The sequence below is a fragment of the Chelonoidis abingdonii genome, chromosome 5 (genome assembly GCF_003597395.2).
Source record: "Chelonoidis abingdonii isolate Lonesome George chromosome 5, CheloAbing_2.0, whole genome shotgun sequence".
In the NCBI taxonomy this organism is placed as follows: Eukaryota; Metazoa; Chordata; order Testudines; family Testudinidae; genus Chelonoidis; species Chelonoidis abingdonii.
This window is the reverse complement of record NC_133773.1, coordinates 21,134,966-21,162,283: the sequence shown is the minus strand read 5'-3', so window position 1 is coordinate 21,162,283 and position 27,318 is coordinate 21,134,966. Positions and strand designations below refer to the sequence as shown.

Below are 27,318 nucleotides of genomic sequence, written 5' to 3'. Positions count from 1 at the left end.
GAATGCAGGTTGTTCATACCTCTGAGACATTCGTACCTCTGAACAAAACGTTATGGTTGTTCTTTCAAAAGTTTACAGCTGAACATTGACTTAATACAGCTTTGAAACTTTACTATGCAGAAGAATAATGCTGCTTTCCCCCTTTTTTTTTTTTTTTTTAGTAGCTTACATTTAACATAGTGCTGTACTGTATTTGTTTTTTTAAAATTGTTTTTGTCTCTGCTGTTGCCTGATTGTGTACTACCAGTTCCAAACATGTGGTTGACAGGTCAGTTCATAACTCTGGTGTCCATAACTCTGAGGTTCTACTGTATCATTTACCAGAATCAGGGCCAAATGCTGCAGTCTTTATGCTAGAAAAATTCCTTTCATTATTTTAGCCCCCCCATTATTCACATAACCTTTGATTGTCACTGTACTATAATTTTAATGCAGATTTTTTTAACTGCTTTTGTTCCCAGTGGTAATTCCTAATTGTATTTCTAAAACAACTATACCTGAGAAGCAAGCCTTGCCGTAAACATTTTAGAATAAATTTCCAATTGGATTTAAACAAAAACATAAAAACCCTTTGAGTAAGAACACGTCTTTACTTTAAAGATCCAGGTGCTGAAATCTGGGGATTTCAGAGCTCTTTGTGTATTCTGTGATGAGTAATGTATATTGAATGCACTAACCATTACAGTAGCATTAACTGTAATAAGTAATTTATGTGTAACATTCCCTAACATGCTTTAACATGCTACTGTTTCAAATAAAAGTGTGTTAAATCTTATGAGGGAAGCTTTAGTGCACACCAGCAGGGTCTAAATGGATCAATACATATACAGCACCAGTGCGGTTTACAAGTCATACCCCCTTAGTCCACATTACTGTTCCATGGGGACAAGCTGAGCTGCAAGCAACCATTTCCAGTGTTTACAGGATAACAACCAATTTCATTTTGTTCATATCCAGGATGATTTATCAGTTAAAAGCTTAAATCTGAAGCACTATGAATTTCTTTTTGCTGATTAGTCAGGGCAACTGATGTTAGTGATTCAGTAGGTGGCACCCTCAGTCTGTGCTGGAATCACATTGCACACTATGCTGTTGTATTTTAGATGTCACACAAACAGAAACAGAGCAAGCAGCCATGGGGCCCCTACCGTCCCTTGTAAACTCTGTAGCTCATAGGTGGGCCCTATATTCTTACTGATACTGAAGGAGGATACATTTCTCTAGCTGTGTGAGCAGAAAGGCCAGGATGGGGGGCAGCTTCATTTTGGGCCCCAGTAGTTATTTCTGGTCCTCAGAACATGAAATCCTGCCTCATTTCTTCTCTGCCTAAAGCTAGACATGCTCTTCTCCTTCAGTCTCTCTTTTTCCACAAGGCCTATAAACCCTAATCCTTTCCTCTTGGAAGCTGTGCCCCTGCCCATAAGTGTGGGAAGGTGAATAGAGAAAAAAAAAAAACAAAAAAAACAGGGTAACCCTCACGATGCATCAGCAACTACATTGTTTCATGCCTCTAGCCTCCATCTTTCCAGCCCCCTTTTCCTAAGATGGTGTTTGTCTTCTTCCCCCAAGTGTCTCAACATTATATTTTAATCACCTCAGGGCAGCAACACTGCTATCTTTAATTTGTCACATATGTATGTGGAGCAACAGAAATAGCTGTTGATAATGGCATAGGGACAGCTAAAGGAGCATTAGTTTTGAGCTTTGATACAGGGCCTATCCTCCTCACTGCTATTTTAGCAAGCTAACACAGGTTTATTTACCTGACCTGCAAATCACACCCCTGCTTGCAGTGTTGACATACTGGCCTGGGCGGGGGAGGAAATCGATCTAAGTTACGCAACTTCAGCCACATGAATAATGTAGCTGAAGTCAGTGTACTTACATCTACTCACCATGGTGTCCTCACTGCGGTGAGTCAACAGCTGCCGCTCCCCCACTGACTCTGCCTGCACCTCTCTCGGTGGTGGAGTACAGGAGTGGAGGGGAGAATGCTCAGGGGTCAATTTATCACATCTAGACTAGTAGTATAAACATACCCTTAAGAGTCCTACCCCTCCCAGGTGGACAATGTCCAAAGACAAAGGAACAAAAACTCTTCCACCCTGCCTGGTCTTAGTTCCCTGCAGACTCATTACCCTACTGTCAGGCTCCACAGAGTTCAGTCTCCCTATCTTACTGAGCACTGCAGCTGTCTCCTCAAAGGCCCAGCTTTTCCTGAGCTGCTGACCAACAGGGCTTCTTTCTTCCCTACCTGCTTCAGGAGTCTTTTTTTTTTTTTTTTTTTTTTTGCCAGCTATCCTGATCATCAGGAACAGTCCCAACACTACAAACGCCTTCCGTTTCAGACCTCACTACAGTTCCTTTCCCAGAAAGGAACTCCAATCCAACTCACAACTCCAACTCCAACTCCTTTCTTCTTCTTCTTCTGCATCTCTTCTTCCTATTGCCTGTCAATCCTTCCCTTATAGGAAGCCTGGCCTGGCTCTTCCAGCTGAGGTCTAATCCTAATTGCCTCTGCACTCCAGGTGCCACAGAATGTGCTACTGAGCTTTCTGGCTCCCCCTCACCCTGTCACGGCCACTGTAGTGTTTATACACCCCATCCCAGGTCCCCACTTGACTGAGGCATCTAGGCACTACCCAATAGTAATCAATGTGCTCAGGCAAGCAGCAGAATCCACTGTTCTACAAATTTGTTCTGCAAAATCAGGATTCCTTGAAAAACTGAGATCCCAATTCAGCGAATCCCAAAAGCAGTTTCTGTGGTTGGATGCAGTCAGTGGCAATTTGTATTGCTGACAGCCTAGCTAGTGGTGGTTAATAGGTTTCTTTTACCCTGCATAACTTTTATGTAACAGTACACTGGAGGCGTGGGCAATATCCGCAGATTGCATCTCCCTGCCTGTGACTTTCTGCTGCCTTGGCAGGATGTTGCATGTTGTTCAGATTAAAGGGAATAGGGCTGGACTGTGGGAAATTAGTGATAAGCCTCAAATACATTAAAAAACAAACAAAGGTGATTAAGACATTATTTTTAAGCAACATTAAAATATTCACAGAGGCAGAGTCTGTACGAGGTAGGGAGGGAGGGGTCAATTCATACATGCTCAGATGATTCTGTTTGGAGAACCTAGTGTAACACAACAGAAAAGGAAACCTGAGTCCAGTTTCCAGCCTCCCATACATAAACGCTGTAAAGACTCTCTGGAGAGTTTGGTGCAGAGCTACTTCTAGCACTGCTCTAACCAAGGCATAGCCATCTCCCGTGGCTTGTCTCCAGGAAGTGATTTTGGTAAGTATTTGTTCTAGTTTGGTATTAAGGATGGGCTGGGGAAAAGTCATTTCTATGCTCTCATGCATCCTCTTGTTGCTGAGAAGTGGTTTTTGGGTGGCATGGAGAACTTCGCCTGTTTAAATTTCTATTGAATATCTTATGGAAGATCCTGGACTGATTATATGATACAATAAATAAGCAGCCTCTCTTTCTCAATGATTCCTTGCCCCACTGTCTGCTGCTACTCAATGTGACAACATAGAGGAGTATATAGACAAAAAACTGATAGTGGTAGGGGAGTGGACTGGTGATCTAATGTCTTTTATTGCTGTAATATCTCTGATGTAGTGTATGTGGTGACGGGAGAAGAGGGAGTTTCTGGTGGGGGGCAGATGAAGCAGATAGGAGAATAGCTGTTCCAAACAATTCCCAGAAGGGCAGGGCAGGCTCTAGCCATTTCGCCGCCCCAAGCACGGCGGCACGCCGCGGGGGGCGCTCTGCCGCTCGGCCGGTCCTTGCGGGCTCCGTTGTGGTCTCCCGCAGACGTGGCTGCGGAGGGTCCGCTGGTCCCGCGGCTCCGGTGGACCTCCCACAGGCACGCCTGCGGGAGGTCCACTGGAGACACCTGCTGCCCTCCCGGCGACCAGCAGAGCACCCCCAGTGGCATGCCGCCCCAAGCACGTGCTTGGCGTGCTGGGGCCTGGAGCCGGCCCTGCAGAAGGGAACAGAGCAGCACAGCGGTGAACTCCAGAGAGAGCTCTGCAAAGAAATAAGATAAATAGCATATGCAGGTACACACATAAGCACAGAATTCAGTTTCAGTCTGAAAATGTAGCAATGGCAGCTAGCAGAAATCCCTGGCTCCAGAGGATGATTCAGCATTCTGAAATGATACAAGCAGCTGTCTGCTCCTTGATCGCTCAGCAGGCCTGATATCCAGGAAACAGCACAGGGCAGAGGGGCACTGGGCGAATGAGGTGTAGTTCCTCGCATCCCAGAAGAGGTGGCTACAATCGCCTGCTCCACCTCTCCCTTAGCAAAGAGGCTCACCCTGCTGCTGAGTAGGTACAAAAGGAAGGGAATTTAAATCCTCAAAACCACAAATCTGAGCCAATTGAGTTGCCGAAAATTATGTACCTTTATGTTACGGTTTGTCAGGTTGCTTTCTAGGGTACTGTACTAAGAGTCAGAAGGCCTGGGTTCTATTCCCAGCTTGTTCTGTGGGTTTGGGCCAATCACCCCAATCTTTCTGATCTGTAAAATTAATTACTCTTATAAAGTACACTGAAACCTTGGATGCAAAGTATATAGGAGCTAAGGATTCCTTATTCATTCTTATGTTGATCTCACATCCAGGATCAGGGACCCATTGTGCTAGGCACTATATGGACATACAAAAAGATAGGCCTAGACTGAAGAGCTTACAATTTAATAAAAGACAAGACCTGATAAATGGGTGTAACAAACAAACCAAAGCAGGGAATAGGGGTGGGAGAACTTGGGTAACTGGAATAGGAACATGTGGTTGTGCAGAATAGTTATGTGCACCTCTGGATGGCCTTGGGTCTTTTTTAATTATAAGGTAAATGTAAGTAAATACACCGAGACTGTAGCAACAATCTGCCCAGTATGCCCCAAAGTGTGAGGAACCACGCAAACAACGGCAATGGGGAGCAAAGTCTGGGAGGAGCTAGAGAGAATGATGAGATTCCCAGCTGCCCCTTGATCCTGCTGGGAATGTACACTGCACCTAAACATTTCTACACACTTTACCCATCATAATTTCCACTGCAGATAGTTGGCTCAAAACAAATCAATAGCCACGTTAACTAGAAATGCTTCCAATGTCTACATTTTGGAGGGAGCACAAATCAGCCTCCAAGCCTGGGTCAACAAACTCACTGGTGCTCTAAAAATAACTGTGTAAACAGTACTTGGAAGCTGGAGCTCTGAAGCCTTGAGAGGGGAGTGGGCTTCAGAGTGTGATCTCCAGCTCTATCTGCAACTTCAAAGAGCTGTCTATACAGCTATTTATCTAAAGTACTAGCATGAGCCCCACTGGACCACCTATGTCAACCTGGGCTCTCACTCGCTCTGAAATGCCAATGTCTGCTGTGTAGCCTTACCCTTAGGGGTTGATTGTCCCTCGCCTTTGAACAGGTGATGGTGAGGGAATCAAATGAGAGAGGGTGTAGTGGGGCGGTGTGGCTCCCCTCCTCCACAGGGAGGGTTGAGCCCCGTCCATCTTCCTCCAGGGCAGAACTTCCGGGCAGAAGCCCCGCCCCTCAAAGGGTCAGGTGGCGACCCGGAAGTATAAAAGCCGGGCGCCGGCCTTCAGTTGGAGCTCAGCTGCTGGCCAGAGCAAATGTGCCAGCCAACCCTTCTTGCTGGGAGGCTGCCGAGCTCTGGGACAGGTATCAGGCCTTGTTGGAACCGACCCGCAGCAACCATGACCCTGAGCTGCTGGAACTACCAAAGCTGCCCAGACCCAACTACGGCCTGGAGGAACCTTCGGACCAGGCCTGGCCCAGCTACCCAGAGGTGCACCCGGATCTACCTAGCCCGGACTGGGAGGAGCCCATGAGGGTAGATGACGCTGCGGACCAGGTAGGAGGTGAAGGGGGGATGGAGAGTAGCCCGGGGGCGGCTGACTACAGTCAGGCCGCAGAAGGCCCCAAGCCGATGATTGTGTGTGTCGGTCAAGATCCCCACTGATCACTCTGTCAGTGTGTTTCGGACTGGATCCCCACTGACTGCCACTAGCGGCGACAGCTGCTACTAGGGCCCCGGGCCGGAACGCAGAGGAGTGAGTGGGCCTGCGTTCCCCCTGCCACCCGTAACTGGGTGGCAGAAACCCCCTCGCCTCAACCTGACGAGGCCAGCATGACTCTGTCACTGCTCTGCCCTGCCCCAAAGGGCCGGAGCCTATTGTACTGTGTTTGGTGACCCGCTCGAACCAAGGGCTGGGCCCCCTTTGACTCTGTCACTGCTCTGCCCTGCCCCAAAGGGCCGGAGCCTATTGTACTATGTTTGGTGCCCCGCCCGAACCAAGGGCTGGGCCCCTATTGACTTTGTTGCTGCTCTGCCCCGCCCAAAGGGGCCAGAGTGTAGCGGACCGTTCGTTTGGTGCCCGCCTATACCCAAGGCGGGGCCCCTACTGACTTTGCTGTGTCCCAGTCCGCTCCACAGGGACCGAACGGCCAGACAGCGGACTGCGGACCCGAGGGACAAGACCCAGCGAGAACAGGATGAGGCCGGTGTGGCTCCCCTCCTCCACAGGGACGGTTGAGCCCCGGCTCCCCTCGTCACAGAGGGTCACACCAAGAAGCTTTTCTGCACCCTGTACAAGAGCCAGGGACAACTGCAGTCCATGCCTTTGGGGGACTACAGTGACTGATTCCTTCATGTCCTGCTGCAGCATCCTTACTAGCCTACAGAACTTGCTAGCAGCGGAGATGGGGAGCAGGCTGAAAAGTGCTAACATGCAGTACAGGCTGTTCACTCCCACCACTTGCACTGGGGAGTGGGTGAAGGGTTGTACCTCCTGAGAATCAGTCTCCCCTAGAGCTTTCCCTTGCAGTCCTGTGACTCCATACCACAACATTGTAACTTACACATTCTGGTCCCTAGAGAGCTACTGTGCCGAAATCAAAGTTAAACAAGAAACTTGAGTTGGACCTTGAAAGTTACTGTCTTCCTAAACATCTAGACACCTTTTTTCTCTTTTAAACTTAAATACCAGGCAGCTATTCACAACCAAAACCATTCTCAACCTTGCCTTTTCTTTGCAGATAAGTTATGAAGCTGTCAGTTCTTGGTGCAACAGGTCAATCCGGTCAGTTTCTGGTCTCACAAGCGTTACAGCAAGGCCATGAAGTGACAGCACTTGTGCGGAATGTCACCAAACTGACTGTTCAACATAAAAATTTGAAGGTACTTCATTACTTAAATACTAAGCAGATAATACTTTGCTATATGAGGCCAAGGTTTGCTCATGTGACTAGTGATTTTGGGTACCTCAACTTGACACTTTAGAGGGGCCAGATTTTCAGAAGGTGGGTGCTCAGCACATTCTAAAAATTGTGGTCATTTTAATGTGTCTCAAGTCAGGCAACCAATAATGCAAGCAATGAGGACCACTCATTTTTTTATCTTGCACTAAATATATTCTATATTTATCTACTGTACTTACATTGCCTCTGGATCTGATCCAAAGCCTATTGAATTCAATTGAAGTCTCTCCATTGGATTCTATATGCTTTGGATTAGCTTCTATATAGCTATTGTAACTCAGGTTGGGCAAATGATTCTACATAAACATGTCAGCATGCCCAATGGCATCTAAATTATTTGTGTGGCATGTGATCTCCAATAACCAGATACAGCACCTGCAGATTCCTGCCCTACTAGAAATTCCCACCTTACTTTCTGAGCCAGTATCTCTACAATCCCAGGAGATTTTATGTTATACCACATTTCCTGCTATTTTTGTCTTTAATTTTAATTCACTTTTATGAGCGCCTCAGCTACAGTTTGGGTCTGGGAATTGAAAGGGTGGAATTGCCAAAGGCTCTGTTCAGAGTGCTGATTTTAGTGGGATTTGAAAGCAGTCAGCAGTGCTCAAGAAATGCTCAAAGCTTGCAGGAATGGAGTCTAACTGCCTCAGAGAAGAGCTTCACCAGACACCTCGACTGGAGTTCTCATGACCCTGGAGAAGAGAGCATTGACTTTGGACCAGGCAAACAAAGAAGTGAACACACCCTTGAAGACTGGGTCCTCCCTAGAGCCTGAGCCTCTAGGCTAGTATCATTAGTCTGTGGAGCTGGGAGGCACTGAACTCCAGTGCAGTCCAGTGTATTAGGCAGTGGGCAGGGAGTTAGGCTCTCTCAATTCTATTCTCAGCTCTGCCACTGAGGTGCTGAGTAAACCCGGGCAAGTCACTTCATCACGCTGTGCCTCAGGAGAAGGAAATGTTGATGAGTATGGAGGGGAGAGAAGTATTGACCAGATTATGATATTATTAAATCTTTTTAGGTGGTGGAAGCAAACATCTTTTCAGCAGAACAGTTGTCGGGACATTTTCAAGGTCAAGATGCTGTCATTTCCTGCTTGGGCTTTCCCTACAAGATCTTTTCAGCAATTTCAGGATACACAGATTCAATGGAAGCGATAGTGGCTGCCATGCGGCTGGCTAAAGTGAACCGTATAATAACCATGACATCATGGTACACTTCCCGTGAGTACAGTAACCAGCAGATTGTTCAAGTGCATCCTTCTAAACATTGTCTTGAGAGAGAATGAGGCAGGAGGAGGGGTAACAATTGTTTATTGGGTAAAGGGGATTTTGGTGTCTGAGATTCCTGAGAACCTCGAACTGAAAATAAAGTCTCAAAACTGAAGGAAAGAACAAGCAGTTCTGTTGTTGAGCAGGGATAAAATTTTTAAGAAGCAGTAATTGACCTAACCTCCTACATTGCCTTGCAAGCCAATAGGACTTAGGCTCTTGAGTCACTTTATTATTTGTAAAAAGAACAGGAGTACTTGTGGCACCTTAGAGACTAATTTATTTCAGCATGAACTTTCGTGGGCTACAGCTCACTTCTTCGGATGCATAGAATGGAACACACAGACAGGAGATCTTTATACATACAGAGAACATGAAAAGGTGGAAGTATGCATACCATGATAGCAATTGAGATGAGCTATCATCAGCAGGAGGAAAAAAACTTTAGAAGTGATAATTAAGATGACCCATAGAAGGTGTGAGGAGAACTTAACATAGGGAAATAGGTGTGAGGAGAACTTAACATAGGGAAATAGATTCAATTAGTGTAATGACTCAACCATTCCCAGTCTGTTTAATCCTGAGTTAATTGTATCTAAGTTGCATATTAGAGTTCAGCAGTCTCTCTTTGGAGTCTGTTTTTGAAGTTTTTTTGTTGCAAAATTGCCACCTTCAAGTCTGTCACTGAGTGGTTAGAGAGGCTGAAGTGTTCTCCCACTCATTTTTGAATGTTATGATTCCTGATGTCAGAAGTTCTCCTCACACCTTCTATGGGTCATCTTAATTATCACTTCAAAAGTTTTTTTTCTCCTGCTGATAGCTCATCTCAATTGATTAGACTCTTCCTGTTGGTATGCATACTTCCACCTTTTCATGTTCTCTGTATGTATAAAGATCTCTTGTCTGTGTGTTCCATTCTATGCGTCCGAAGAAGTGAGCTGTAGCCCACGAAACCTCATGCTGAAATAAATTTGTTAGTCTCTAAGGTGCCACAAGTACTCCTGGTCTTTTTGCGGATACAGACTAACACGGCTGCTACTCTGAAACCTTTATTTGTATTACTGTATTGCTTAGGAGCTCTAGTCATAGACCAGGAGCTAGGTATTGTAAACACAGGACAAAAAGACAGTCCCTGTCTCAAGGGGCTTAGAATCTAAGAGGCCTTTGAAAAATTTTCCCCATATCCCTTCGTGTTGGATTTCTAAGCAGAAACCACTAACATCCCCCAAAGTCCTGCATACCAGCCTGGGATAGCTTCTTTAGAGACTGTCTTGGCTTCATTTTTTCCAAAAACCTCCAATCCTATCCAGAATATGTCAAGGATCACGATAAATTACGCTGCATTTCATGTGACTGGACAATATATCCTGCCTGGTGCATTTACAAATAGAGCTCAGAATTTGTTGAACTAGTTTCACAGTTCTACAGGCCAGCCTCATTTGATGGAAGATGCTGATATACTAGGTGTTACAGTGCCTAGGCCCAAAGCGTTTGCCATGCTAATCTACAATTCCTTCATGTTATTGGCTAGTTAAATAGCTAAACACTGGAAAACACCTTTCTTTTGACTTTTGTTAAACAGATTTTTAAATCTGTAGGACAATATAGACTAAGGTCTGCTGGAAATTCTCCCTAAGCTTCCTGGTTCCCTCCTGCAGTCTCTTTCCCTACAGACTTACCCTCCCCTTAGTAATGCGTACCTCTACCCTTACTATAGTGAATCAAACTCCCAAAGAGCTTCACAAGGAACTCCTCTGGGTCTACATTCCCTCTCTGGGTCTACCTTCCCCCTTCTGTCCCAATACCTAGACTGATGCCATCTCACTTGAGAATGCATGAGTGCTGTGAGAGCCAATAGAGCCAAACTCATATTCAGAAATTCTGTGAAGAGTGAAAAGAATGTCTCTTTCCTTACAGCTGAGTCTGGACAGAGCGCTCCACTGATGGTGCGTTTTCTCCTCCTGCCACTCATCAGAAGTGTGCTTAACAACATGAATCAGATGGAGAACTACTTAGAGAAGGAGTGCAGTGACCTCAGCTGGACGATAGTGAGGCCACCAGGACTTCAAAATGTTCCAGCCACAGGTAAAGGAACTAGGGTAGCAGCATCAACTGTGAGAAAGCTTTGACTGTATAACCAGTAAGTAATATGATGGCCTTATGGGCGATGAAGATGTCCACTCATTGCCTACTGTCCTTATTTTGAATAGATGTTAAGCACCTCCTGCAGCAGGTGCTGATTGCTTCCTAAGTGCTACCATAATACAAATACAAATGTAGTCAGAATCAAGGCCAGAGTCATGGCCCAAGACCTTATTGTGCAAGGTGCTGTACAAACAGAACAAAGACATTCCCTGCCCCCAAGAGCTTACCTTTTGGGGTTGAGGTCACTCAATATTTTGCAAGATCTGCTAGTTGGCTTGAGGGGAATTGGTAGAGCTATCTGGAAAAGAGTGCAGAGCGACATCTAGCCAGTACCGTTAATTACTTACAGGTGACCCAAACTACTTAAAACAGAGCACGAAAAGAAAGTATTAAATGGATTTGAAAATACATGTTTCCAATATAGGGGTATCAGTTATGTTAACTACACCATTTAGCCAATGTTTCCAGGGACTGATATAGCAAAGCTTTACTAACCAAGGATCTGATCCAGTGCCCATTTAAGTCAGTGGAAAAACTTTAAGGGGCATTGGACCAGGCTCAAGGATAATAAGTGGAAAAAACATTGAATTGAAGGAACACTGTCAAAGAATAGGCAGGCCCCAAATTTGCCCTACCTGTTACTTACTTCATGCCATGCATGCAGCAAAATCAAACCCTGTTGAGTTCAATTTGCCATTCTAGTGTGAAGGTAGAGCTCTTGTTAATTTCATTTTGCCATGACTGCCACAGCTAAAGCACTAGACTAGAGCTGTGTGAAATCCAGGGAACTCAATGGAGTTCAGACAAATCCCTTTTTAGGCTTCATTTCATGTAAGGTAGCACCCTCTCCCTGTTTGAATTTTGTGAACCCAACATTCCAAAGCAAAGCTCATCTCTAATTGACAATTTTCTGCTGCTTTGACTCATACTATCACTTTTCCCAGGGCTTTCCTCTATGCCAGAGGTGGGCAAACTTTTTTTTTTTTTTTTTTTTTTTTTTTTTTTTTGGCCTGAGGGCCACATTGCGTTTCTGAAATTGTATGGAGGGCCAGTTAGGGGAGGCTATGCCTCCCCAAACATCCAGGAGTGGCCCGGGCCCCCAACCTCTATCCAAACCCCCCCCACGTCTTACCCCCTGACTGGCCCCAGACCCCCCACCCTGACTGCCCTCTGCCCCCATTCAACCCCCCTGTTTGCCACCCTCTGACCATCCCGACCCCTATCCACACTCCCACCCCCTGACCACCACCCAGAACTCCTCTGCCCTCTATCCAACCCCCCCTGCTCCCTTAGCGCACTAACAGGAGCACCAGTGGCTGGCAGCATTACAGCTGTGCTGCCCAAAGCACCAGGACAGGCAGCTGCGCCGCCTGGCTGGAGCTAGCCACACCACCATGTAGCACAGAGCACCGGGTCAGGCAGGGCTCTGCAGCTGTGCTGCCTGGCAAGAGGTCACAGTCCCACCGCCCAGAGCGTTGCACTGGTGGCAGAGTGAACTTAGGCTGCGGGGTGGGAGGCTAGCCTCCCAGGCCAGGAGCTCAGGGGCCAGGCAGGAGGGTCCCGTGGGATGGATGTGGCTCCTGGGCCATAGTTTGCCCACCTCTGCTTTATGCCCAGGTTTGTCCATACTCACACCAGGGACACACAGACTGACAAACCTCAGTGCATGTTTTCGTCATTCTCACTGGAGTTTGTAACTAACAGTTTTTTGCCTTGATTCATTTTTTGTTAATGTTTTTGCCCTGCTGTGTAAATCACATTTTGTAATTATACTCTCACACATAAAAATCACACTCATCCCAGTCAATCATACAAGTGACAATTTTGCATGTATAGTCACACTAGCATCTATATATGTCACAATCACACTGAGGTATCTGAACACACAGTTGATCACGTACATGTAAGTGCTCTGGTGTGTGCTGTAGGCTTACGATAGTGAATTTTTACACACATAACTGGGCTTCTGTTTTTGAATATATAGTCCTAAATATCTTTCAGTATAGCAGTAAAGCCGCTCAGGGCCTTACATTCTTCAGATCCTGTGAAGGATACAGACCCCAGATTAGTAAATCTTTGTGTTTTTAATTGAAAACCCTGTTTATCATAGTAATAAAATAAAACCTGTAAACCCCACCTTCGACACTTAGGGTACGTCTACACTGCACGATTATTTCGAATTAGCTTAAACCGATATTACAAAACAGATCTAATAAAATCGGTTTAGCGCGTCCACAGTGGGATCCCGAAATCGATTGTTTGCATCCATGGTCCAAAGCTACCATCGATTTCAGGAGCGGTGCACTGTGGGTAGCTGTTCCTCAGCTATCCCATAGTTCCCACTTCCGTGTTGAGAGCACAGTGCCTGATGGGGCAGAAAACACTGCCCCGGGTGGTGCTGGGTACAGCCTCACCCCTCCCTTTGTGAAGGCAGCAGACAACCCTTTGGCGCCTTTTTCGCGGAGTGCATTGAGCAAACGCCATAGCACAGCAATCTTTCCCTTTTTTTTTTCACGTGGTGGTGGGGGGAAATAAACTGAGGAGCTGTTCCCTGAACCACGCCAGACACTGTGTTTGAACCTACAGACATTGGGAGCTCAGCCAAGAATGCAAATAATTTTCAGAGACTGCTGTGGACTGTGGGATAGCTGGAGTCCTCAGTACCCCCTCCCTCCCTTCATGAGCGTCCATTTGAGTCTCTGGCTTCCCGTTACGCTTGTCACGCAGCGCTGTGTATCCTGCAGTTTTTTATTCAAACGCTTTGGCATTTCGTGTTCTGTAACGGAGCTGGATACAACAGATTTGTCTCCCCATACAGCGATCAGACCTAGTATCTCCCGTACGGTCTATGCTGGAGCTCTTTTTCGATTTCAAACTGCATCGCCAGCCGTGCTGATCAGAGCTCCACGCTGGACAAGCAGGAAATGTAATTCAAAAGTTCGCGGGGCTTTTCCTGTTTACCTGCCCGCTGCATCCGAGTTCAGATTGCTGTCCAGAGCGGTCAGTGCTGCACTCTGGGATGCCGCCCGGAGGCCAATAACGTCGATTTCCGTCCACATGAACCCTAATCCGAGTTATCACTATCGAATTTAGCGCTACTCCTCTCGTTTGGGAGGAGTTCCGAAATCGATTTAAGGAGCCGTTTAACTCGATATTAATGACAACGTCGTGTGAACGGATACAGCGTTAAATCGGTATATCGGCCATTAAACCGATTTAAAGTCGCAGTGTAGACCTGGCCTTAGACATTTTACACCCATGAGTAATCTTGTTACAGTCACTAGGATTAATCCCATGAGTAAAATTCCACATGTATTTAAGGGTTTGCAGGATCAAGGGCTTAGATCCCAATCCTGGGAGTTACTGACCTGCTCCTAGGAGGTGCTGAGCACCCTGGACTCTTAACAAAGTCAATAGTCGGAAGAGTGCTCAGCACCTTGTGGGAGTAGTTACCATCTTACAGGATCAAGCCTCCAGTTATTCACAGAACACTTGTGGTTAATTTTATAAGACTAGCAGCAGGAGTTAATTCTTAGAGGAAAAAAACCAGGATATTAGAGGACTGATAGTATATTAACAAGCAAAGCTGTTTTCCTGGGGATAATCCCAGTGGTTTAAAAAGATTAAACTGTTCCATGATCAAATAAAGTGTACCCTACAGAAATTCATGGAATTAATTGTTTTCCTGTGATCATTGTAAATGAGTTAGAAAAATAATGTCAGCATTATCTGTGAGGCTTCATTTTAGCTTAATAAACTAACAAAGACCTTTGTTGCAAATAGGAAAAAAAAATGTTGAGATAATAGATCTCACTGCATTCTCGCAGGATAGCAAAATCCACAGCAAATGATTATTAATGATCATTTATTTTAATTAAGTCCTCCCCACTCATCCCCAGAGCTGGAGTTTGTCAAACGCTGGTTGTTAAAAGTCATTGTAGATGGTAGTTCTATACAGTCCTTTTTGAGCACAATGGAAACAAGAGGGGGCTAGAACAAGGTATCTCACCATGTGGACTTTATTGCTGGGGTACACTCTCATTTTTAGTAAAGATTGTTATCAAAACAATGGAGTTTACTGTACTTAAATGTAAAATCTAATTTCACTTGAATCTGTCACAGACCTGGGATCTTGGGCTGATCAGTGTAAAGGCAAAAGCTCTTGATCCTCTAGCTAAGGGGTGGACAAACTACAGCCTGGGGGCAACATCTGACCCTTCAGACATTTTAATCTGGCCCACGAGCTCCTGCCAGAGAGCGGGGTCCGGGGTTTGCCCTGCTCTGGCACTCCAGCTGGGGGCTTGCCCTACTCCACACAGCTCCCGGAAGCAGTGGCATGTCCCTCCTCTGGCTCCAATGCATAGGGGCAGCCAAGGGGCTCCACACACTGCCCCTGCCCCAAGCCCCACCCCTGCAGCTCCCATTGGCCAAGAACCATGGCCAATGGGAGCTGCAGGGGCAGTGCCAGTGGACAGGGCAGCACACCGAGCCACCTGGCTGCGCCTCCACATAGGAGCTGGAGCAGAAGACATGCTTCTGCTTCCAGGACCTTCTATTTGAATCTGAGCTCATCTCTCCTAGGACCTCAGCCTCAACTTAAATTCCCCATTTAAAAATGAACATGTTTATGTTTACCCATCAAGCCAAATGCTATCAAGAAACAAGTTTATGTTATAACATTTCCCTTGAGGTTTCCCAGCGCCTTAATGTTCACAGCTAGCACCTGATAATTTCCTGTCAGACCACAGTATATTAGAAGAAACTCCTCCAGTTTATCAAATTTATTTTTTTTAAACACACACTCTTTTCCAGGAAGAGACATTGGTAGTTCAAGAAGAAACACCTTTAAGAGGGTGATGTTAAATGCATATTGAAAAAACTATATTCCTATAAGGATGCACCATGGACTAAAAAAGAACAGATGTTCATAAATCTGCACTTTGTGGAGAACATCCAGCACTTCGTGGAGAACATTGGGAGCTGTATTTTGAAAGCAATGGGCACTAAGCACTTATGAAAATTTGGCCACTTCTTTTTGGTGCTGAAGTGGTACTGAACTCTTCTGAAAATCTGGCTCAGAATATAGAACAGCAGAAGCTCTTTGTTCTGTCATAGCTATGACTCTCTCTCTCTGGGGGAGATTGTAAAACCAGATGGTAACTTTTTTTTATACCATATCAGTTTATAAACCTGATACATTTGGTGCATCCAGAGTATGTCAACTGGCTTCAGTATTGTGATTCTGGATTTACACTGGCATAACTGAGCAGAATTTGGCTTCCATTTTTACAATAAAAAATGAGAAGGAAAAATAAATGAATTGGACTCAACAAAAATTACCTTGCAGGATAGACACTTGTCAAAAACACTGTTTACTGGCTGTACGCTGTTTCTTAGCCAAAAACAGCTAATACATTCTCTCTGCAACGCTGAACAACATTTTATGACTGGGAAATGTTGCCACTCCCACCTTCCTTGCTCCATCATAAAACAGTAACAAGACCCATTATAAACATTTGTCAAACTTCCAAGGAGATTTTAATAGGCTTTTCTAGAGGGAGGCTAGGTAATGATGTGCTGCAGGCAAATAATATTATGTATGGAATAATTGTTGATCCTGGGGTAAGGTGAGGCAGAACCTGCTTCAGAGTTGCTCATTACTTTATAAATAATATAGACTGGTTGTTATAGAATAGACCTTCAGCCTGATTTACAGTACAAATAAATGATAGTGATATAGATAATACTAATAATATGGCAAATACTACTAATGTTATTTAGAAGTTGTTTTTCAGACTTTATTTTAAGAAATTTAAATGAGTACAAGTGCAGTAAGGAAGTCAGCTGAAAATGAGCAGAATTTCTTCTTAACGTACTACAAGGCTAAAGAATCCTGTATACAAGCAAAAAATAGCTTGATAGTAACATACTAGACAAGGTGATTACTTACCACACTCGGTGCATTCATTATTGCTATTTAATAGATCTCTTCAGCCAGGCTTCAGCTGGTAAAAATCGGTAGAGCTCCTGTGACTTCAATCAGTGTTCACTGGCTGAGGATCTTGCCTCTTAGGTGGCTACCTGAAGGTTAAGCAGGGTTTGTAACAGGAAGAAAAAGAAAGAGAAGATAGAGAAAAGAAGACATAAAGAGAGTGATAGAAGTTTTTGGGGAAGGGAGAGAGGGAGGGAGGTGATGTAGCTACACCTAGTCTATCACATAATATTTCGTAGAAGTCCTTGAAGTTATTTAGTTACCTAAATTCTCAACCTTTTTCTTTCTGAGGCCCTCTCAACATGCTCTAAAAACTCCATGGCCTACCTGTGCCATAACTGTTTTTCTGCATATAAAAGGCAGGGCCAGCATAAAGTGGTGGCAAGCAGGGAAAGTGCCTGGGGCCCACATCACAGGGGGCTTGGTGAAGCTAAGTTGCTCAGGCTTTGGATTCAGCCCTGGGTGGTGGGGATTGGAACCCCAGGCTTCAGCCCCATGCAGTGGGGCTTCAGCTTCCTGCCCTGGGCTACAGCATGTCTAATGTCAGCCCTGCTTGGCAGACCCCCTCAAACCTGCTCGGGGGCCCTGGACCTCTGGTTGAGAACCACTGACCTAAAGCAACTGGCAATACTTAAGAGTGGCCACTATATTTCCTGATTTGTCGAAGATATAAAATAGTACCTTTCTATAGCTATTGCTTAAAATTAACTTGATATTTCATACCTGCATTGGGGTTGAGCAGGTGAGAATCAACTGAAATGTAGTTTTGACTCTGCAATTCTGGTTTTTCCACCCACTGTTCATATCAGTTTCTATTTTTCTCCTACAGACAAAGAAATCCTGACTCACGAAGGCTATTTCGTTCCTGATCCAAATGGTTACCCAGTAACCAACTCAGTGGCAAGAGGGGATGTAGCTCGCTTCATGCTGTCTCTCCTCAACAGTAACGAATGGCTAAAAAAAGGAGTGGCAATGTGTACAAACTAGAGGTTGTATTTTTCTTTGGCAGGATAACATAAGTATCAACCCCAAAGCAGCGGCAAAGAACTTTCAAACACTTATGACACAAGTTAGACTTTTTCAAAAGAAAATTTTATTAAGGCAAAATTACAACAAAATAGTAACATACTATATCATACATTACGTATTCAGGATCAAGTTAATATTCAAAGAACCTGGCTGAAGAAGTTGCAGTTTGTTTGAATCTTCATTTGTCTTGTCACAAAAGAATAATTTTCACTCATGGTCCTCAGAGGTGATAAGCACCAATAATTCCATCTGAAGTCAATGAGAGCTTTGGGTGTTCCACATCTCCATTAAATTTGGCCGTAAATGTTTTCTATAGTTATCAAATGCCTCAGCTTTGCTCTACCATATAACCACTCACAAAAGACATTTACTGCTTCAGGTACTCCATCACCGCAAATGTTAGGACTGATTCTCTTCTCACAGTGGCTTGACAGCAGTGTAACTGCAGTGGAGTTGCTCTTGATTTACACTAGTGTAAGTGAGAGGAGAATCCAGCCCACAATTGCTTTTTGTACCTAGAATGTTAGCCTTCTAACTATGTTGTTTGTTCTATTCTTCAGCTAAAAGACAGTATCCTAGGAAATCTAAATATATGAACAGTGAGCTACAAACTTCTTGTAGATTTAGGAGTTGAAGGTCATGTCATTAATTCACATCAGCACACAACCATTTGTCAGGTCTGGTTAAATTGCTGCTTGCCAGTGTCCCTCAGCTCTTCTTAAGGGAAGCCTTTCTAGGATACATAATCAAGGCAGCATTGTATCTTCAAATATGGGGGAACAGATATGATACTTTTATATTGAATCTTACAGGTTTTTAAACCAGTTGATTGTTCTTAATGACACTCTGTGCCTTGCTGTATTCTGTTTTTAAAGTTGAAAGTCTTTTTGTATTATTACTTAAAATGTTGCAAATTTTACTAATTATCATCCTTCTATCTTTGACATTGTTAGAACCAGCACTGTTTTCAATGTCAAAATACCAGTGATTGGACTATGGATAAGAATTGCTATTCACGACTGAATATACCCTGCCACCAGAGCAGACGTGTTTGATAATGCTATGCCCAAACAACCCAGCGTGGACATGCTGCTGCCTCCTCAGTGCAAGTTCCCTAAACCTTTCTGTCCAGCTGTTCAGGTTCCCAACCACCTTCTTCCTCAGTGCAAGCTCTCTTTTCCACCCTTCCATCTGCCAGGGCCGGCTCCAGGTTTTTTGCCACCACCAAAGCAAAAAAAAAACGGAGTGCCGCCCCTTGAAAAGTGCCGCCCCAAGCACATGCTTGGAACGCTGGTGCCTAGAGCCAGCCCTGCAAGGTTTCCCACATTACTACCACCCAAACCTTCAGCCTTCATCTTCCTTGCACACCCAGTGCAAGTCGATAGTTATCCTCATTACCTCTAATCACACATTAAGTACTGGTCCTTATTGCTGGGAACCTCTGTCAATGGTGGACTCACTCATTCCCAACTTGCTGGTCTATACTGCTGGCAGCCATTCACTTCCTCTTTAAAAACCTGATCTGCTGGGTGCTTTGGAATTGATAGTACTCAGTACTCAGGAGCTGCACAGTATCTCACAGGATAACATCCTTAATAGGGCATCAGTTATCCATGACCCTAACAGAGAACTTACACTTTTTATACTCACTTTGGGTAACTGCACCTTCTCTGACAGTGTAAGGACTGCCATGAATGCTGTGAAAACAAGAACACGAGGTCTATCTTTCAAAAACATATGAAGTCATTCAAAGGAAAGTGATTGGTTTAACTTAGTTTTTATCCAGATGTCTGGTTTTGAATGATTTTTGGTGACTACTTTCAGAGTATGATTATTATTGTGAATCAGTGTTTTTTCTTATTCCTGTCTCAGTTAACTGTACATGTTCTGAAAGCATCCAGCCAGCCTGGGCACAGTTAAAAACAACTTTGCAACACTCATCACTGGTACAAATAGGTTTTTAAAGATGCACATTGCAAAGATAAATGATAAATCCTATTTTAAAGTATAATAAACTAATTATTTCTCTTACCAATAAAATACATCTCATTTTTATCTCTCATTTCATTTTGAAATAGTTCACCTTCATAGGACAGAAATGTGGAAAAAGAAATAATCCATAGCTATCTGGAAAAATGCAGGACTCATAGCTTAAATCTTTTTGTTACACGTTCACCCTTGTGATCATTAACATTTGTGTGCGTCAAGGAACCTCACCTTTTGCCTCAACTTGCATAACTCCAGACACAGTCATTGAATGTGGGTGAAACTTGTCCCAACAGAAACTTTTGCTTAATTAATGCATAGTGTCTAAAAGTCAGCGAACCTCCTGGACTAGCCTTTGTGGTTTATTCCTTCCAAGCTAGAGAATGAGCTGAACTCACACTTTATCAACTGAAATAAGGAGACTGGTCAGATTTCCATTGTCTAAACACAATAATTCCTATTGAGTGTAATTTTGGCTACAGTAAATATCAAGAGTAATGACAGAAGTGCAGGACTAGAAGGGACCTCAACAGGTAATCTAGTCCAGTCTCCTGCACTCAAGGCAGGACTACGTAATAAATAGACCATCTCTGATAGGTGTTTGTCTGAAAAACCTCCAGTGATGAGGTTCCACTACCTCCATAGCCAATTTGTTCCTGTGCTTAACCACTCTGACAGTTAAAAAGTTTTTCCTAATGTTCAACCTAAACCTCTCTTGCTGCAACTTAATCCCTAGTCCTATAATCAGAAGTTAACCAACAATTTTTCACCCTCCTTGTAACAATCTTTTTTGAACTTGAAGACTGTTATCTTGTCTCAGTCTTCTCTTCGCCAGACTAAACAAACATGATTTTTTCAATCTTCCCTCATAGGTCATGTTTTCTAGACCTTTTATTATATAATTTCATGAGGAGTTTGCTGGTGCTATCATTCCCAGAAAACTATGCAACATGATTTAAAACTAAGTGTGAACATTTCTACAGTGGGTGCTAGCCTCATACTAATACATGATTATTTATTTATTACAGAAGAACAAAAAGTTATTACAATATTACATTGTCCTCAAACCTGTGCTCAGAATTTGCAGTCAAAGTCTCTCTGCATACAGTTGCTGCTGGTAGCAGCTCCAGAAGCTATGAAAGACTCCCACAACTTCCTATTATCATAAAGCTTATTATACACTGCTGGAAGAGGATTCCCCTTATAAGTCACTACTCTCAAGGCACTAATGAATGCGTGCTTTTGGGGCAGGAAGCAAATACCACACCAAACCCTCCTAACAGAATCAAAACTAAACAATGGGACCTTTGTGGGCCTAAGGCATGATCTAACTCTCATTGAAGTCAATGGGGGTCTTTCCATTGACTTCTATGGGAATTGGATCAAGGCCATCCATACATAACATGCAATATTACCAATGCTCTAATAATTAGAATTAAGAACACAAAGGCATTACTTTATTATCTGAGATAGTAAACTGCCCACTCGCTCTAGAATAGGGCAAGCAGCTGGCACCAATCACCTTTTCAGTAGGGAGTTGGCAGGAAAGGGTACTTAAATCCGAATCTATTAAACCACCACCATCTAATTGCAACCTCTATTACAGAACCAAGCTGTTGCAATTCAGTGATGATGATGATGATGCATGTGGTGTTCCGCTCCACTATCTCGCATGGGATCAATGTCAGGCTGACAAGCCTATAATTACCCAGGTTATCCCATTTATCCTTTTTAAAAATTAGCACAACATTAGCTTTCTTCCAGTTTTCTGGAATTTGTCCTGTGCTCTAAGACTTATTGAATATCAAACTTAACAGTGTGGGTCTTAAGTCTGCAGCGTGTAACTGGAATAGAACAGAGAAATATTGAACCAGGATTTTTTTCGCTGATTGGTATATATGGGATCTTATTATTGTTTACTATTTTGCAATAAGTAATTATCATTATGATTCCAAAACCAGGACCTTGTATCAGGGTAGTAGATTTCTCTTTGGAAATGACAGAGAACTTTTGCTCTGTTTTAGCCTGTCTGTAACTTCCTTTCCTTCCACATGCCATCTCAGCTAACAATTCAGATTTGCAAGTCAAGTCTGAATCAACTTATCAAATCCTTGCCATGCCACTTCAGAAGCATAGAGTCTGACTGTAGCTCTGAGGTCCAGACAGACTCTAAATCCAGAGAGACAAACCCTGAAGAAGGAGGAACCCGTGAGCAGCAGCCTCTGCAAAATTCTAAAACCAATCCTGTGAATACTAGTGTGATCACAGTGGACAGAAGTCAGTGACATTTGGGATGGGATGGGACAGGCCTGAAAAAATATTTTGCAAGCCCACCCAAAACTGCTAAGGCTGTCTGTGCTTCCAGCTACAGAGTGAGGAAGAAAAAGCTCTTTAAAACTTTGGAAGAAAGGAAACAAACATACCACAGTATGTGCCAGCCTACCACTATGAGAAATGACCAATAAAGCCAGGTCTTCTGCATCACCACTGTGAAATTGCCCTTTACACAGATACTTAACATATAAATCTGGGCACTGCTGTCACACCAATGAAGTTATTGAAATTTGAATAATATTTTTGCACAAGAATCAAGAGACTGGTCTGTTCCTAGTGGAAAGACAATCTTTGAACTAATAGACTAATTACAAAAACCTTCCTCATATGGTGCTTGATAAAAAAAAATTGGAACTGGCATAAAAGGATTAGCCCAGGGGTCAGCAACCTTTCAGAAGTGATGTGCCAAGTCTTCATTTATTCACTCTAATTTAAGGTCTTGTGTGCCAGTAATACATTTTAACCCTTTTAGAAGGTCTCTTTCTAAACTATAACTAAACAGCAATATCGTCAATCTATCCAACTACACACTCAGCCCAGAAGAAAAGTCTGTCCTAGCTCGGGGACTCTCTTTCTGCCCTGCCACCCCCACCAACATGATACAGTTCTGTGGTGATCAGGAAGCCTACTTTCGCCGTCTCTGATGCAAAGAATACTTCCAGGACAACACTGAACAGTGCACTGATACACAGGTACCCTCCCACCAACAGCACAAGAAGAAGAACTCCACATGGACTCCTCCTGAGGGTCGAAATGACAGTCTGGACCTATACATTGAATGCTTCCGAGCGAAAGCTTGCGTAACCGACTGCAGGAAGCAGTGGAAGCGGGGAAGTAGAAAATGGAAAGCGGTGCAACGAGTGACGACAAAATCGGCACTATGAGAGATCACGGGAAGGCAGACGGGGGCAGCCCACCCGCAAGAGGGACCCTGATCCAGAAGAGAGATGCGCAAACATGGGATGCACTAGGTAGAAAATCAGTAACCAGCCACTATTACATGGTGCGAGCAAGGAAAGGAGCAGAGAGAAATGACTGCGAAGAAGCAGAAAGAAACAATTGGGAGCGATCCGCACAGGGCGTACGGGGCAAAAATCAACAAGGCGGCGGAAGAGAGGACGCTTGAACTGCCCAAGCTGGGAAAGGTCAGAGCAAACAGTGTAAAAAAAAGAACTTGTATTAAAGACTTATAGGATCAGGCAAAGATAAGAAACCGAATTAGAACCCACAATAATATAATAGTTGAGCAAGGGGCGATAAGTTACATTGTGCTCCAGAGGAAGGCGCTAAGTGTGTGAAATAGGACACTGGTGCTGAAAAAATACTTGAAAATAAGAGGCCAAGGACAAGCATGTGCGTTGATTAACAATTGGTATATCGGTCGGTCAGATGTATTGCGTGATGCAGAGCAGAGAACTAAAATATGAAAAGGAGCGGGGGCTATCGGACTCAAAGACAAAAGGTCCACTTGGGCGAAGTGCCAACAGCAAAATGATGCAAGAAAACCCAATGAGAAACCGGCAAATTGACTGGAAAAAACAGGCCCAGCACGAAAGCGTGGCCGCACCATTCCCTCTAGGGGGGCGTGTGGGCGGCTGGGTGGGGGAACGTGCCAACATGCAAACAGAGGACGAAGCGGGTGGGGTGAGCGAGCACCAACAGAAGGCGGGCGAGCGAGATTGTAGAGCGCACACAGGATCTGGAGCCAGGCTCACTAGACAAAGCCCGGCAGCACCGGGAGGGAGTGCGTCGAAGAAGCAAGAACAGGGACGCCGAAAGGAACAAAGAGAAGGCGATGAAGCCTACAGTACTAACAACGCGCTAAACTGTGGCAGGCAGCAGGACAGAGACAGCCCCAGACCTAACCCCACATCAGTGACCAAAAAAAAGCGGCGATCTCGGCGAGGGGCTAAAGTGACATCTCCGTGGGTGAGGAAAAACTAATTAGGCTTTGGCAGAGGCCAAAAACGCACTAAATGCAGCCTGAAGGCAACCCAAGGCCGCCGTGGCTTGGACTAGGCGGGCAACAGAGCTGCGCAGACGGGTCCCAGTGATTCCACTGCGGACTTCGCTGTGTGGAAGCCAAGAAATAGGACCACCACTACCAGCGCATGGGCAGACCCTAAAGAGACATGCAAAGAAAGGAGAGGTGCCCGACAGGTAACCAGGGCTGCTGGCACACATCAGAAAAAGCATAAATAGATAAGATATCCACCCTGGCAAGACAACGTATCCCACTGCCGAAGCGCCATGAGTACTGATTGGAACCAGATCGTGCAAGCACACAGAGGGAACGAGATATACCGAGATCCCGCAGGAAGGCACTGTGAAAACCTGAAAACAAGTGATGGACAAAGCCAGAACGTACCTGATAAACAAGCAAAACCGCAGCGGGAACAAGTGCTAACAGGAGTCGAGGGGGCGCTTGTAAGGCGGGAGCAACTCGCGAGTGAAATATTAATGGCCAGAGCGGATGCGCAGCGTAGGTCCATGGCAAACACGACTCGAAGTACTCTATTCACGTATTATAACTCACTGAAGATAAGTCCGACTGACCCAAGACCGGACATATACCGAATCAGGTGCCATGTGTGAAAAGATTTAGTGCCGAAGATCCATCTTATTATCTGCTTATTTTTTCATTCAGCCATAGAGTTTTTTGTGTCATAGTTTTTTTGGGAAGCCAACGATTCACTACTGCCAGCAGAAATGATATGGCCGCGGCCGTCAGTGACAGGAGGGAGAAATCAGCCGGCCACAGCTTACAACGCGACAGCGACCCCAGACCTTAGGCCAAGCCACACTCTCCTCTCCGCAAACGCGCAAGTCCACACCTAGCCAGACAGACACAACATCAAACCTAGTCAGTTGTATACCACTAGCGCGGAAGATGGCGTAATAATGGATATCGAATAAGTGTTGAAGTACAAACTTCGCGGGTTGGATTATAATACATCATCAAGAACAGTAATGCTCCGGATGGCCTAGGAAGGGCGGGGGGATCAGGTGAGGGGGGCAGAAGGCATTGCCACCCCGCAATAGTTGGTTATCACCGTTGAATTCGAAGTCGAATGCAAATTGTGCATCCGGGGGAGTAACAGCTCGAGCACAATGAGAAGACTGAAACTGAAGCCGCTATGGATGCCATCCAAGCAAAAGGATGAGGACTTGTGTACATACACTTATCTGATAACATATTAGTCTAGGAGTGTCATAAAGCAAGCACACACGTGCAGACTACTGTTGTAGTTGATGAGCAATTTAGCTTTTATATACGTCGTAATGTATTTAACCCGAAAGTCATGTGACCACGACAGCACAGTACGTGCAGCGTAACACCACTGGAAATCCGAGGGCAAGAAAGCACAAGAATGGCTGAAACATACAGAAAAGCTTGTTCAATAACTACTTACTCTCTATTATTCTCCTCTGTGTGGAAAGGAAACTTACACCAGTCCACAGAGTTGGAGCAGCAGAGATTCATGTTGAAGAGGTGTAGAATGCTCCAAGTCCACAAAAGCTAGACATGCAAATGTGTGAGGCAAGCCCGACGACAAGAGTCAAACCCGAAAGCCACCCGCCTCACGAAATGACGGAAGCTTCTATGGCTGTAATATATGACGGACCGGCACACAAGAGTCACCATTGGAGATGTGATAGAAGATCAAGTACCATGACTTGTAGAGGCCAGGGACAGTGAAGGGCGGATGCAGGGTAAATCAAGAATCATAAGGATCCAGAATAAGGTGCCGCAAATTGATATTAATGCTCACTACAGAGGTGCCGGAGTCACAAGTTATCCGCGAAGGATCAGCGGGAAAGACGTCATGTACCATCAGGGTGAGCAGCCAGACTCCCTGGAAAAGGAAATCTGCCAAAACCTGAGGTGAGGGAAACAGAAAGAGATCTAGGGGAAAATGCTAATGCACACGCCTTACAGGGGACGAGTCAAATCGCATACTAAAATGATGGGAGTGAAGCACCAAAAGCCGCGCACAGACGCGGAAAGCGCCCAGCCGTCAAGAGGGAGGGCAGGGAACATGAGCCGCCAGGATACCCGATCGTCGGTACAAAGTGCACAACGAGGAAAGGACAAGGAATGGCAGACACAGACAAGGTGCAGAAGAGGCAACGAAGTAGGTTCGATCACCACAGCGGTCCTGCAGGACCAGAGCTGCCCCAGCAAGGCAGTAAGAAGCCAAGATTGAGCCCAGAGAGAATATATGGGAAAACAGGGAGCGACGAACAAGAGCGAAGTGGAAGTCCCAGGGAAGAGAGAGCTGGAGAGCCTGAACGCCGCCGCACTGGACACCAAGGGACACCCAGAACAAACTACCACGGCGAAATCATGAATCAGCAGATGAAGAGAAAGAAGATCTAATGAAGCAAGAGAGAAGGTTAAGAAGGGTGGGCTAGAAAATGGATATGCCCGCAGGTAGCCAGCACTCACAGAGAGGGACTCTGAAGATGAAATCGCGAAAGGACAACCATCAGATACCGCATTCAGGTAGTAGACAAGAGCAAGGCAAGACCAACAACCCGTGACGAAGCATTCGAGACATACACAGCGGAAGACTGCGAAACTACAGAACGCTACAAGCCGATAGGGATGGGGGCAAACCGGAGACAAAGGGGGTGAGCACGTACAGACAGCCTCTGAGACCCCGGAAGAGGGATATAGGCGATTTCGTTATTATTTAGGTATATTTTTATGTTGTCGTTTTTAGTTCATGCCTATTGGTTTTTCCTCAGTATTTCGTACTGTTTTGTTTGTTGGAGAGTGGCTAGTGCTATCGATGTGTTTGTGTGGTAGTGCAGCTTAGATGGAGATGTATTACCCTATGGGTACGGGCTCTTGGGTTGCTGATTATTTGTTTTTTTTTTTTTTTTCTCTTTTTTTGTATCCTTTTCTTGGTGTTAGGTGTGTGGGAGGATCTGTATCCCTGAGTAGTTTCTGCATGGTTCCAGTTTCTTTAGTGTATTTCCTCAGTGGGTCAACATCTGAAAGGAAGTGGGCCTGTTAAGAATCTTAGGTATTGGAGAGTTTGTCTGGCGGCATCTTCCTCCTGGTAGTTCAGCACCTGTTCATGAGAATGACACAAGCACTGGTCCTCTACAGCACTCGTTTGATGATAGTATGGGTTCAGGGTGGTTTTCTGAGGCTGGTGGGACAATGGCATTTGCGTTTCTGCACTGCTGTAGGGTTCATGGCAGCAGTGCTGTTGTTGTTTTGTTTTTTCCGACCGTTTCTCTCGCCTGTGCCGTGGCGGAG

General features: G+C 44.9%; 1 protein-coding gene across 1 annotated transcript; it reads left to right on the top strand.

Annotated features, from left to right (window-relative positions):
* Positions 1 to 3,238: 3,238 nt before the first annotated feature.
* On the top strand, positions 3,239 to 19,778 carry LOC116836556 (flavin reductase (NADPH)-like). The gene is made up of 5 exons (XM_032800236.2): positions 3,239 to 3,294; positions 7,068 to 7,209; positions 8,311 to 8,512; positions 10,478 to 10,645; positions 17,527 to 19,778. Exons 2-5 carry the CDS (start codon positions 7,075 to 7,077, stop codon positions 17,682 to 17,684), a joined length of 663 nt encoding a protein of 220 aa, XP_032656127.1. The 5' UTR covers positions 3,239 to 3,294; positions 7,068 to 7,074; the 3' UTR covers positions 17,685 to 19,778.
* Positions 19,779 to 27,318: the final 7,540 nt, after the last annotated feature.